General features: G+C 36.7%; 1 protein-coding gene across 1 annotated transcript; it reads left to right on the forward strand.

The window, feature by feature from the left end:
- The first annotated feature begins 6,731 nt into the window (after positions 1-6,731).
- On the forward strand, positions 6,732-12,642 carry LOC137743664 (hexokinase-3). Its single transcript, XM_068483593.1, has 9 exons — positions 6,732-7,369; positions 9,231-9,381; positions 9,485-9,667; positions 10,083-10,157; positions 10,632-10,787; positions 10,933-11,031; positions 11,132-11,259; positions 11,960-12,041; positions 12,118-12,642. The coding sequence occupies exons 1-9, from the start codon at positions 7,098-7,100 to the stop codon at positions 12,496-12,498; spliced, it is 1,527 nt and encodes a 508-aa protein (XP_068339694.1). The 5' UTR covers positions 6,732-7,097; the 3' UTR covers positions 12,499-12,642.
- Positions 12,643-14,427: the final 1,785 nt, after the last annotated feature.

The following is a 14,427-nucleotide window of genomic DNA, read 5'->3' on the forward strand; positions in this document are numbered from 1 at the left end:
ATTTAACTTGTCTCTGACACATTGACATGGTATAAGAACGGGTTTTATATCAGCCCAAACATTTACTTTGATTGGACCCTTATTAATGAGTATGTTCTAAGCGCATAGTATTCATGTGCTCGTGTTTTCTGACTCAGTGTAGATTTTTTATTTCAATGTGGCCCACTAAAGACCTGATCTTACATGAGTGGCGTGCTGTAAATTCACATCTGGAGTTTTTAACAAAATAATTTACAACTTCTAAGTACATAGTTCCATTCATAATTACATTGATGATTTTTTTAAGATAAAACCTCACATCTCTTGAGCTACAAGTTGTCAAATTTTAGATAATATTGGCGTCGAAGCATTTGGTCCATCTATATAAAATGTTGAAATATTATATTTTATGTATTTATTTTCTTTTGACATATACGATTGTGCAGTATTGTTGAACACATTCTTAAATTGAAAAGGTGAAAAAACAAAATCGAAAATGTTTTTCAGCCTTAAGTATTGATATTTAACACGTTGTAGTTAAAAGTTTAATTGGTAAGTTAGGAGATGATGAACTGCGACGATGTTGGGCGAATTCCCGTCCAATTTGCCGACTGCTCTAACTTTGAATTGGACTGGCACGATTTTGTGCTGTGGATCTACTGGACGAGGATAGAGAAAGAGATTGAAGAGATAGAGAGGGGGAGGCCTGGCCGTTTTACAAATAACTCTCGAAACCTTACAAGTTACAAAATAAATAAAACACTCAAATTCCCCATCTAACAAAACCTCTATTACTCTTGTCATTGTGTTGCCAAATAACTCATATATAAACTAAAAAGGTGAAGGGTGAGTAGCAACCATCGTCACTCAGTAAGTAAAAAATATTATATGTTAGTCAAGCTTGCCAACTTCATACACTATAAAATATGATATCAATATCAAAGCTTTAGCTACATACTTCTGTGACATCCCACATCGCCCAGGGGAGTGATCCTTATATGTATATTCTCATCCCTACCTAGCACGAGGCCTTTTGGGAGCTCACTGGCTTCGGGTTCCGTAGGAACTCCGAAGTTAAGCGAGAAGGGGGGCTTGAGCAATCCCATAATGGGTGACCCACTGGGAAGTTGCTCGTGAGTTCCCAAAAACAAAACCGTGAGGGCGTGATCGGGGCCTAAAGTGGACAATATCGTGCTATGGTGGTGGAGCGGGGCCGGGAAGTGATCCGCCTCGGGCCTGGATGTGACAATTTGGTATCAGAGCCTAACCCTGGTCGTGTGTGTGCCGACGAGGACGTCGGGCCCCTAAGGGGGGTGAATTGTGACATCCCACATCGCCCAAGGAAGTGATCCTTATATGTATATTTCCATCCCTACCTAACAAGAGGCCTTTTGGGAGCTCACTGGCTTCGGATTATGTAGAAACTCCTAAGTTAAGCGAGAAAGGGGGCTTGAGCAATCCCATGATGGGTGACCCACTGGGAAGTTGCTCGTGAGTTCCCAAAAACAAAACCGTGAGGGCGTGGTCGGGACCCAAAGCGGACAATATCGTGCTATGGTGGTGGAGCGGGCCCGGGAAGTGATCCGCCCAGGCCGGGATGTGATCCGTCCCGGGCCGGGATGTGACACTTCTACATCACATCTTCCCTTCATCGGTTGGTTATCATTCATATATAATATGCAGCTCACCAGGTGACCATTATATTGTCCATTTTGCGCTTTAGTGTTCCCGTGTACCCTATATATAATAATTTTTAACGCATTTCAACAAATTCAACATGCTTAAATTGAAATAGAAAAAGATTTGAAAATAGATCAAAAATCACAATAACTCATGTTTTCCTTTATCAAAAAATAATTTTTTTTTTAACAAATTACACAAACCATTCATCTCGATAAAGAAAACTCTTGCCAGACAAACCAACTAGCAATCTCCACACATCAAACCCTAGCTATCTCTCCTTCTCTTTGCTGCCCCAGGAGAACCATACTGCATGTATTGCATGCTGCCTATTCTCTTGCACGATGTAAAATTAACGAATTGAAACTCCTATTTATAGGTCTATATGACGGCTACAAGATGTAGGGAGTAAATAAAAATTAATTAAATATATATATAAATAAAGAGAGCAGTGCGATGAATAGTGAAATTTGGGGTCACGCATGCGACAAAAATTTTAGTGTCACCCGCTTCAACAAAAAGAATTGGACCAAACTGCCCCTTAGTCAAAAAAATTCAAAACCTATCTAAAATAATATATCAAATCATGCAAGGATAAATTGATAATTTGGTGATCATAAAATATAATATAAATATAAATGAGGAGAGAGAAAAGAGTAAAAAAACGAAAGGGAAGAGAGAAAAGAATAGACAAATGACAAAGTTGATGATATCTATGTGATGGGGAAGAAAAAATATAATAAAAAATACGAAAAATCATGAATGTTGTGTTCAAAACATCTTGAGAGGCACGTAGCCGTGATAAAAAAAAGAAAATAATGAAATAAAAAAAATATTGAAGCAATTCACGCATATAAATACATTTAAAATGTCTAAGTCGCACGTAGCACGCTGTGATTCAAAAAATGCCTTTTGCACACGGTTATTTATTAAATATTATTTCTCAAATTTTAAACACTTAAGAGGTGCGTAGTGACACACCCCAACCTAAATCAAGGCGTGCTGGCCGTCACGTGGCCCGGGCCGAGATGTGACACATAGTGCCAGTTATAAAAAAGTTTCTCGCATGCACATAATTATATGATTCAATTAGTTGTCAAATGATTATTATTTTTTTTTTAACAAACGATGCTATTTACACTAAGGGGGAGGAAGGTGTGCTTAGCCTTACAATGAACTAACAATAATGTGATTCAATCAATTGTTTATTAAATATTATTTTCTCTATTATGAATGTAAATTCTATATAAACCAATTTTATTATGTGAATTCAGTTGTTTTAATTGGTTTATGAGGGGGTTTCTTCTAACATGATCTAAAATTATTGATAGAGATTTTACCACCTGCAAAAGTAGGGATAAAAACACTTTAAATACTTGCAAGAGTACAAGGTAATTGTAGTATAGTTGATTCTAGTAAGGTCGTTCTCCTCAGGAATTGAATGAATAATTTGTATCAAATCAAATCTTAATTAATTACTTAAAACAAAGTTTTGGAAAAAGGTGATTTTGTGATTTCAAATAATAAAAACGAATTTAATAGAAAATAATTAAATAAAGTGACAAAATAAAATAAGCTAAAAGAAAACAATTTTTGAAAATTAAATTGTGAAAACCTAGGGTTCCGCCGTCACTTTAACAATCCTATGTAGTTCTTCCAATTACTTATGAATTACACATGCATATTTTGAAGGTTAGGTTTTCCTAATATATGCCTACTTGGACCCCAACATAGAGCGTATATCAAATATGCAATCCGTCTGTGGTATTCAGATCAAATCTAAACATGCAAAACTCATTAAGTTTTGTGAAACCTTTTGAAAAATCATACAACCCTTAAGATGTGGTATTCATCCTAAGTGAACTTGCACATATTAATTACAAGAAGCCTTCGTCAATTTCAGGAACCGATCTCTGACCAAAATTGCATCAAATTACTTTTCTAAAGATCCTAATGTTAGCTAAGCATTAAGACAAATAGATAGTTAAAATCAGTGATTAATAATTCAAACCTGCATGCATAATATCATAAGCAAATTGAAAAGAAACTACATATTCTTGCTAAAACTTGTGACCTCACCCTAGCAAACGGAATTTAGTTACTAGCAATCATACAACGAAATATTATTAAAAACAAGGATAGAAAACATCTTGAAAATAAACTTGAATCCAAAAGCTCACTAAAGTGTGCATGCGTTTTCTCCCCCTATTTTCTCCTCGTTAACCCTAATGACTAAATATCTTATTTATACTACTATAAAATAAAACTCTAAAAGGTCTTAGAATAAAACTAGGAGACATAATAAAATAATAAAACAGAAAATAAAAGGTTTCCTATTTAAACTAAAATCTGGACTTCTTAGAAAATCAAACTTTTGACTGACCAAATCAACTCTGATTTGGTCCTACAAGGTCTCTTTTGAAAGCTGAAGTCGTCACCTACAAATCCTCAAAAGGAATCTTCATCAAAATATGTCATCTTGACCTCCAAAATACCCAAAACGTCTAAAAATGTCAATTTGGGAAAGCTGCGCGTTGGGTCTTTATTTCATTTCCACGGTCAAACGGCTTCGTAGATAAATCTGGAATTCTGATACAATCATTTTGAACAACTCACGAGCGTCCTCCAATTGGAATCACTCAAAGATTCATTCGTTTGATCCCTTTTTGCTCCAGAAGAAGTCGAATGTCTTACATTAAGAATATAAATCAAAGTATCAAAATTCTACCAAAATAACCAATAAATTAATACTGAAAATAAGGTAAAATATATAGTAAAATATTGACTCATCAATTATTCATTTACTTCAAATATTTGACTTTCTTTTTGTCAATTTACGCATATAAATACATTTAAAATGTATAAATTGCGCATAGCATGTCGTGATTAAAAAAATATCTTTTGTACGCTTGTGTATAATGGCTAGTGTGTGTGTGTGTATGTAAATAGATATATGGATGAGAATTTGCCACATAGAAAGTCTATAATTTAGTAGACTAATATGCTGGATTGCATATATTGTGCCACAACTACAACTATCTCCACATCCACGTCATGTAGGGTGTTTTGGATCTTTTTCCTGGGGATCAGGAAGGATCCTGTAATCGTATCAGTTCATTATATATCGTACGGTTAGAAATTATTTTAAAATTTAAAATTTAAATTAAATATAAATAGTACCTAACAAAAACAGACCGTACGATGTACAATGAACATACATGATTACGGGAATTCCTGAATCCTCAGGTAAAGGATCAGGCGAGAATCCTTTTCCTTTTGTAAGCACTCTACTTGTCCAAAATGTTGCCACATCTACTCAATCGGTTTAACGTTAACACCTCCTGTTTGCATGGACTTACAACGAGACAAGTGTGTAAGTACTCGATAAAAAATCAATTCATTGAGCACAATCAAACGAGAGGACTAGCATGAAGTTCTACGTACACGTCGAACAAGGGACTTTTAAGAGTAAATGTTATAGTACATTATGTTCCCACTTCGAAGAAACTAATGTTTACCTAAATTTTGGAACAAGTGAATGCGGTGCATTTCACAGGATTTGGATCCTCTTCGGATCCCCTACCTGGGGAGCCCGGGGATCAAGATACAAGGATCGTTCATCAAAGATCGTGCGATCATAATTAAATGTTTTTTACGCAAAACGAGATTGTTTTACTTTTAAAAATATAAAAAATATTTAACTATGACCTCACGATTTTTAATGAACGGTCCTTGTGTCTTGAAATCCGGGATCCCCAGGTAGGGGATCCGAAGAGGATCCAAATCCCCTTTCACATAGTACATATTGTACTATTATTTTAATTAAAAACGTGACACTGTTAGACTGTCAGTCAATACAAAATGTGTCTTCCATGCAAGCTGTAAAATATTGTAATCTTTCAAATATAAAAATATATATAGGACGTTATGGGGAAAACGGTGAGGAAGTACTTGTTCTTGTTCTGAGGTGGTGGCTTTACAGTGAGGATAGCTGTGTCTTAGCGGGAGCCAGCTGGCAATTGTACGGCGGCGCATACTCAGCTACCGCCGCTGTTTCCTCCTTTCAGCACGCAGCTGTCATCCAGTATGGCACTGCCAACATACCCACGCCCCCCCCCCCACCACACACACACACACACAAAAAATAAAATAAAAATAAAAATCCACCGTTGTTTTAAAATAAATAAATATTTGATTGGAAAGAGGGGCCAAAACCCTTCCATACACAACTTTTTGTTCCGGTTTTACCCATTTTGTTTTTCTTGTGGTAAATTGATCCTCTCCAACCCTCATCATTAAACAAGAACTTAGTGTTTTTTTTTTTTTTTTGGGTCGAAAAAACAAGAACTTAGTTGGTATACTATTTGGTGTTACTAGAGTGGCATATGGGCGATTCCATTCGAGTTTCGAGAAGTAATTTTCAAACATTTGTTTTTTCTCCATCGTAAAAGACACAAGCTCGGTTTTTGCATTCAAAGTTAATTTTGGAATACCTTTGTATATTTCAAACTGTTGGTTGAATAAGAGTAAAAATTATTTCTTTATCAAAATATTTATTCATTGTGAATTGTGGTTGAGTTGTTATTAATTAGTTTTTTGTTATCGGTTTTATGTGTATATCAAATAGTAATTCTTGTTGTTCCATTTTGTTACATATTAATGACAACAAAGAAATAATTAATCATATTTGTTAAATTCGATGGTACATGTAATGGAATATTAAAAAAAAAACATTAGTTAATATGGACTAAGACATTTGTTGGTTGGAAGTATAAGCCAAAATCAAACAAATTATTATCCCACGAGCAAAAATCATACCAAATTCGTAATAATGTGATTCAAATTCGTTTTTGAAGAAAATCAAACTTAACACTTCTCTGTTATAATTGAAGATAAATATCACAAAATGTTGTACTAAGTGGCTGAATTTCCTTTTTAACCTCCGCATAATCTTCTAGGTTTAACAAATTGCCGCCGATAATGGGACAAATCCGGCTTCGAAATGATTCTCAAGGGCAGTTTTGTCATTTCGGAGACTATACACAAGTATCCACCGACTCGCATTCCAACAGCACTGGCTTCGAATCGCAAGTCGCAACGCCCCTCTCTCTCCACCTCACCCTCTCTCTAGCGCCTTTTCTCGAGGGGCTCATCCGCGCCACTTTTCTGACCATTCTCGCCGGAAAACCCACCGGAGATTAAACTCCGACCATTCTCCGTCGATAAACTCAAACTGTTGTAACCATCCGAACCCCTACTTTCGACCGTTGGGGGGATTGAGAGTGATAGAGGGAGAGAGCTCTCTCAAAAGCCATACGCCACATAAGCCGGTCCGCGTTCATGGTGATACGGTGTCGTTTCACTGGAAGGCCGACGAGACGACGCCGTTTGGCGGTGCGATTTTGAATTGGGACAGGGGGCGTGTATAAGTCAGGGGTATGGGGAAGGTGGCGGTCGGATTGGCGGTTGGGGTGGCGGTGGCAGCGTGTGCGGTGGCGACAGTGGTGGTGGGTCGGAGGATAAGGAGCAGAAGGAAGTGGAGCAGAGTGGTTGGTGTTTTGAAGGACCTCGAGCAGAGCTGTGAAACCACAGTGGGGAGGTTGAGGCAGGTGGTGGATGCCATGGCGGTGGAGATGCACGCCGGTTTGGCCTCTGACGGTGGCTCCAAACTCAAAATGCTGCTCACTTTTGTGGATAAACTACCCAGTGGGTAATAGTCGTGAATGCTCCACTTGATATTTCTTCAATGGGGATTTTCGCTTTATCTGTTTAATCAACTGGGTTTTTGGGTTGTTGGTGATTTGAGATGGTAATGTTGTGATTTGATGAAAATTTAGGTGGTTATGTTGGTGGGGTTTTTTCTGATTGGAGTTTAATGGGTTTATCATTTATGTTTGGTTGCGTTTGTTTGATTATTTGGGGCAAGAAAGTAGCTTTATTTTAATGTTTTGGTTTTGGTATTTAGGGATGTATTTGTTTGAAGCTTACGTGGGTTTATGATTTGTTGTTTTGTTACAATTCTCTTACTGTCATTGTTCTTGTTCAACTTATCTTGTGGTACTGTAGTTTCGTTCCCCCACTTTTGTATGCATTTCGTATTGCTATCTGATGTGTGTCGTCGAATAGTTCTACCCTCGTTTAAATATCTTAGCCAAGATGCTATTTTGGAATTGTTGGATGTTGGTCTTCATTCTGCCTTTCTTCTCGATTGAACCGCAATTCAAGTTCTTCAATTGGCAGGATTGTACATTATTCAATTTTCATTATTTTCTAAAATATCCTAGTCTTCCATGGTGTTTTAACATTCGACACTGATTGATCAATTTAATCAGTACTGTGCTGGGCATAAGTATGTTAATTGAAAATTTAGCAATATGAGTAGAGTGAAAGTCTTTCGGAGTGTGGTGTTAATATTCAATGTATTGTTTATCTACAAGTATTTGACCTCTTTTATTTTGCATTAACTCAAAATCTATTCCGCAGTACTTTCACATTCAGTTATGTTATGTTTGGATGAGGGATTTTAAATTTCATTTAACCTTAGACTCAATTGTTAAATATGCACTACAAGAACACTACCATGAACTACTCAACTGCTACAAAACACTGCAAATGCAGTACAAAAACACTAAACAAAGGACTTTCAAATGTCATTTCAAAGTTCCCTCTAATTTTTTGCATCTAGCCTTTTTTAGGTTTTTTTCTCTAACTTTTGTAGTCATCCTAACAAAATTATCCTAAGTTGCACGGAACTCTAAAGTCCCTCGTTGACACTATCAAAGTTTGCAACTAGGACTTGATTGCGCCATTTATCTCTAAATACTGTTGGCCACAAGCTTAGACCTAAATATGGTTGATAAGTCATTATTTATTTAGAAATGTGGACCATTATCTGCTTTTAGGTTTATATCAATTATCCATCCAGTTTGGCAATGATTGATGCAATGTCTAGTTGCAGAATAAGAAGACCCCACTACCTCTGAATCTATAATTTGAAAAAGTGTTCCAATATCTTATTTTTGTAATGGTGATGGTACGTGTACAATAACAGAGTGGAATTTTCTACTTCGTATTAGCATTCTTTAGCATCACTGCAAATGGTTATTTAAGAAATGGAAACATGCATTTCATTGTTTGGCGAGAAGCATTAGATTTACATTTGAAGAGTAAGTTGAAAGTCTTGTGTGATTAGTGCGATGGCTGTATTTTGGGTGGTGTGAATAACCAAATAGAAGAAATTTTGAAAAAATATGGTGGGATGGGTGTGGAGCTTTTGTTAGATACAGTTTGATTTTGGACTTCTTTATAGGCTTTGGTTTCGGTTGAGTTTCAAGGTGTAAGATTCTTCTTTGATTATGCAAATTGGCAAGATGTTTTCATTTAAGATTTTGTTTAGCTTAGATCTGATGTAGGTTGCCTTTAAGCTTGTTGACAGTGCTAAAAGTTTCTGTATGGTTGGACAGTTTGTTGGTTTATGTGTGTGCATATTCTTTTAGTTCTTTATAAGTATTGTTTGTTGTAAAAAAGAAAATGAGACTGATTAGTTTTACTTTTTTGATCTTTTGGGTCAGGAGTGAGAAAGGAACTTATTATGCACTAGATCTTGGCGGTACTAACTTTAGGGTCTTGCGGGTTAAGCTTGGAGGTACGAGGTCCTCTACCTTGGAACATGATGTGTGTCGACAAGCCATTCCTCAGGATTTGATGACTGGGACAAGCGAGGTGACTGAATTTGTACATTCAGATCTCTATAACTGTTTAGCACATACTTGAAAACTTTCAACGTTCTGCTGTCATGAAGCTGATGTGTTTCAATTTCCTGCAGGATCTATTTGATTTTATTGCTTCATCATTAAAGGAGTTTGTTGAAAGAGAGAGAGATGTTTCTAAGCTTTCACTGGACAGAAGAAGGGAGCTTGGATTTACGTTCTCTTTTCCCGTGAAACAAATTTCTGTTTCATCGGGCACTTTATTAAAATGGACAAAAGGGTTTGCGATTGAAGACATGGTTAGTTGCATGGTGTCCAGTATATTGTACTTCAAGGAAACTCAACTATTATAGGGAACTTTGTGAAGGCAAGAGCATAGTTGCTTAAAAAAACATTTCTTATTGCTGATGCATAATAAGTCCTACATGGAGCAGTATTTTAATCAGTTTGAGGTTCAGTTTTTAGGTTGAGTTTTGATTTGTGCATGACCTGACCTCAGAAAGCCGATTTGACATGGTCCAAGCCAAATACCAAAAAGAAAAAAAAGAAAAAAAAAAAAGAATAATCATCTTGATAATTTTCCACTGTATCAACTAAGATAAGTAGTAAAGAAGATTTGATGATTCTGGAATTTTCTTAATAAGTTCTTTAGTAAATTATGCATGGAAGAGCTCCCGCTTCTCACCTGAAATATGGTTTAAAATGTTTTGTCAGGTTGGAAGAGAGATTGCGGGATGCTTGGAGAAAGCAATGACCAGGAAGGGTCTGAATATGAGGGTGGCAGCACTTGTAAGAATGCAGTTTCTCATCTTTAAATAATATTGCTAAGTTCATTTTGCATATTCTATTAGATTAAATTTGTGCTAACATGGGGTTTATCTTTAAGAGGGAAAATATTATGGAAATTTTTTTTATTTTTTATTTAGAATGTGGAACATTCGGAATGGGCAAATTCTCAACTACATGTGCCATAGTCCCTAAATTAGGGAGCTAGCTGACCATTGCAATAAATTAACGCATAGGAAAAGCAATAAACTGAACAAAAATTATTAAGTGGTCTATCAAATGAAAGGATAGCGGCTTCTGATGTGGCACCCTTAATTCAATATTCTTTGCATTGTAACTTGTTTCTGTAAAAAAAAAATCCTTGTATTTTATCAATTATGTAACTTTTGTGGGGATGTGCCCCATTAAATAATTTGTGTGATTGTGATTACTACTTTGGTTGTAAAATCTGTGAACATAGTTCTTTTCCTTAACCAGGTCAATGACAGTGTGGGAACATTATCACTTGGACATTATCACGATACAGACACTGTTGCTGCAGTAATAATTGGAACCGGTACTAATGCCTGTTATTTGGAAAGGATAGATGCTATAATTAAGTCTCAAGGGCTCCTTACAGCATCTGGAGGCATGGTATCCATTTTCTTGTATCCCTTCAGATATACATGCATATGTTTATATTTTATTATTTTTACCTTGATGAGATGGTGCCTTCTTCATTACCATCTGTTCACATGAAGTCATTGTTTAGAAATAATATTTAATTGTTTTTTATTAGGTTGTCAACATGGAATGGGGAAATTTTTGGTCTTCTCATTTACCAAGAACTGTGTATGATATTGAATTGGATGCTGATAGCCCTAATCCAAATGATCAGGTAAGATTCATTTACGTACTCGTTTTATTGGTTGATTGTGTAGTTGTTGAACCAAATATGATGTTCTAGAATCACATTTTGTCAAAAAAAAACATTTCAGGGTTTTGAAAAATTGATATCGGGAATGTACCTGGGTGATGTTGTGAGAAGAGTGATTGTCAGAATGTCAAAGGAGTCGGATATTTTTGAGCCTATATCTTCCAAGTTATCTATGCCTTTCATTTTGAGGTATTCCTTCTCTGCCATTTGCTGATAACAGTTTCGTTTTATTGGCTGAATTGCATACTGCCATTAGAAAAAAATAGTTAACATTGTTACCTCCCATTTTATTTTCCGTGGTTGCAATCAGTTTGTTAACAGCAGTTTGATTGTGGTGATTGTTGGGCAAGTTTTGGTAATGTTATCATGCGTTGAAAACTCGGTGAAAATACCATGCAATGTCAATTAATGTAAATTTTTCAAGTTCGCAAAAGCAGTTAAAATTGTACTTAATGTTAAGATCAGGATGATCTCTTTTTCCCTTCATGCTGTCTTACTATCATTCTGCCACTATAAGTAACGTAACCCGAGCAATTATTTATGGATAAACTGCAAATATTTTGGTAGATGTTTTCTTTGCATAATTTTGTGATAATCGGACATGCGCCTTATTTGTTTGCTTCTAGTTCACAATTATAATAGTTTTTGGTTACTGTCATTTTACTTAATACATCAATCTTCTTCATCAGGGGTAGGGTAGTGGATTGGCGGTAGGTTCTCTTTTCTTTTTTTTATATTTTTTATTTTTATCCTTTGTCAGTATTCTTTTCATCAGTGATGAGAAATTAGAGTTGCTGTTTCAAGGATATTCATCTATCATTTGTTTCGTGTAACAATCCCTGTTGGTAATTACTGTCGATCTCATCTGTTTTCGCTATGTAAATTCCAGGACACCATTGATTGCTGCAATGCATGAGGATGACACTCCTGACTTGGAGGAAGTAGGAAGCATTTTAAGAGATAACCTTGAGGTAGACAAGACATATTTCTTGGTCCATCGAGGTTTTCTTGTTTCTAATAGTATGTTTCGTGATCTGGCCGTTTCAGATTCCTGATGCCCCTCTAAAAGTCCGAAAGCTCATAGTCAAGGTGTGTGACGTTGTGACTCGCAGGGCTGCTCGATTGGCAGCTGCTGGTATTGTAGGGATCTTGAAGAAAATTGGTCGCGATGGGAGTGGTGGAATCACCGGTGGAAGAAGTAGAAGCGATCACAGAATGAGAAGAACGGTTGTGGCGATGGAGGGGAGTTTGTATACAGGCTACACAATGTTTAGAGAGTACTTACATGAAGCATTGACGGAAATTTTAGGCGAAGATATTGCCCAGCATGTCGTACTCAAGGTTACTGAAGACGGATCAGCCATGGGAGCAGCCCTCCAGGCTGCTGCATATTCATCCTACCCTGTGGATAGCGTACAGTTGCAATGATTATGTATATATAATATATATCTATATATATATATATATTCATATAGCCTCTGTAAATGTAGAATTCTTTTTCCATAGTTGATATATGTTTGTATAGAAGAAATGTTTGTCCATATTTTCTTTATTTATTTTTTTCTATATGTTTATGCTGGAAATGGAAATGGAAATTGTTGTAGTTCTTGCAAAGCCTAGAAATGTCAGGACCAAGGGAAGTGATGCTTGAGTTTGTTTGTGAACAAATTCTGCGCAAAGTTTGATTGAAAAACGACTTGTTTGGATATACATTGATTTGTGGGGTGGTTTAGGCATGAAGTTAGTGTGCATAGTAGCACATTCTTACGGACAACTTTCTCACATTTATACTTAATTACATGTTTAATTGAATTTGGCAATATATGTACAAGAACCATGATTCAATTAACAAATATTCGAGGATAATATCCATAACATTATTCAAAATTAAAACAAATACCAAACTTGAATCCGGAAACATAGGAAATTGCTCACAAAGTAAACCAAAATTAACTAAGGGGTTTGGCCAACATGGTCATTACATGTCAAAAATTAGCTAGCAAAATTAGTCTCACAAATTGACTATGGAAATGGTACTCAACAATATAATAGGGGTATAGACAAGTGCAACACTAATTATCACTTTCATCAAATCGGAAGTAGATTCTATAGTGTTGAAGTTCAGGAATACTGTTCCTTATTCTTGAAGTTTTTGAGCCTTAGACCATTTCCTACCGGGCTAGCCAAAGGGTTATAAGCCAAAATTTGGCCCTTTTTGACACAAAACCTATCTCCAATAGAGGGTTGGGTGAAACAAATTTGGGACCCACCGGGTCAAAATCCAACCATATGGCTAGTGGACGGGGCATCCTTAGCTAGCTAGCCAGCTCGAAAAGTTGGGCCCAACTGTCAGCAACCCACATGCTAGCTGACGTTAGTTAGCTGTTGGATTTAATTTTTTTTTTTTTTTTTTTCAGATGAAATTTAAAAAGTCTAATTTTTTCCTATAAATATCTAAGCCATTTCTGTGACAGCCCGTCCCGAATTATTTGTGACGTTAGTGTGAAAAGATGATTTTGCCCCTGGATGTTAATTAGCGTTGTAGGGTGTTTGATTTGTTTTGGTTGGTGGACTGCCATTTGGACCACACACACACTCACACACACCCATCCCTTTTTCCTTGTGACTCCCTCTCTCTTCTTTCTCTCGGCTTTTCTTCCATTTCCCTTGCAAGTGTACAGATGAACTTCAAAACCAACCTTTCATGCACGGATCGATGTCTAGAAGGTAAGATTCGAACTCCTTGCAAGCTCCTGAGTTCATCCATACCATTTTTAGAACTTGAAACCCTCAAAAACCCAAGAACCCGAGAACCCAGTTTTCATGCACTGTTCATGCACTCGTGATCGGGGAGGTTTCATTGAGTTTTGAGGTTATAGGGCACTTTAGATTTTTTTCACGAAGATCAGGGAACAAGTTTGAAGGATTTTGGACGTCGGGATAGCAAGTTCTAAGGTTGGTCAGATTTTGAGAGATTTCTCTGGCGAGATTCCGGCATTTTTGGGGCTTCAAAGTGGTAAGGTTTTGTTCTACTCATTGTAAGCTTCATTTTGGTATAAATTTCATGGAATTTGGTTGAGAAATGAAGAAGATATGAAGATTTGAAAATTTTCCTAGTTTCCAGCGATGCAAACGGCGGCCGGCGGCGGCTCCGGCGAGGATCACCGGAGAAGACGACGAATATTCCGTCACCTCTGACGGAATATTCCAAATGGCAGTTAACGGCATCAGGTTAGTTTTAACGGAATATGCTTGCTTTTGGACGGAATATTACCTAACATCGTTAGGGATTCCATCCGTGTGCCAGGCACGTGCATGCGCGTGGCCGGTGCGTCTGGCCGTGCCTTGGTCGGCGCG

Source organism: Pyrus communis, chromosome 8 (genome assembly GCF_963583255.1).
Source record: "Pyrus communis chromosome 8, drPyrComm1.1, whole genome shotgun sequence".
Lineage (NCBI taxonomy): Eukaryota > Viridiplantae > Streptophyta > Magnoliopsida > Rosales > Rosaceae > Pyrus > Pyrus communis.

Excerpts from the sequence above, each read along its gene's own strand:
- LOC137743664 (XM_068483593.1), top strand. The coding sequence starts at position 7,098 with ATGGGGAAGGTGGCGGTCGGATTGGCGGTTGGGGTGGCGGTGGCAGCG. Across the intron at positions 10,788-10,932 it reads TTACAGCATCTGGAGGCATG|GTTGTCAACATGGAATGGGG; the intron begins GTATCCATTTTC and ends GTTTTTTATTAG. Across the intron at positions 11,032-11,131 it reads GCCCTAATCCAAATGATCAG|GGTTTTGAAAAATTGATATC; the intron begins GTAAGATTCATT and ends AAAACATTTCAG.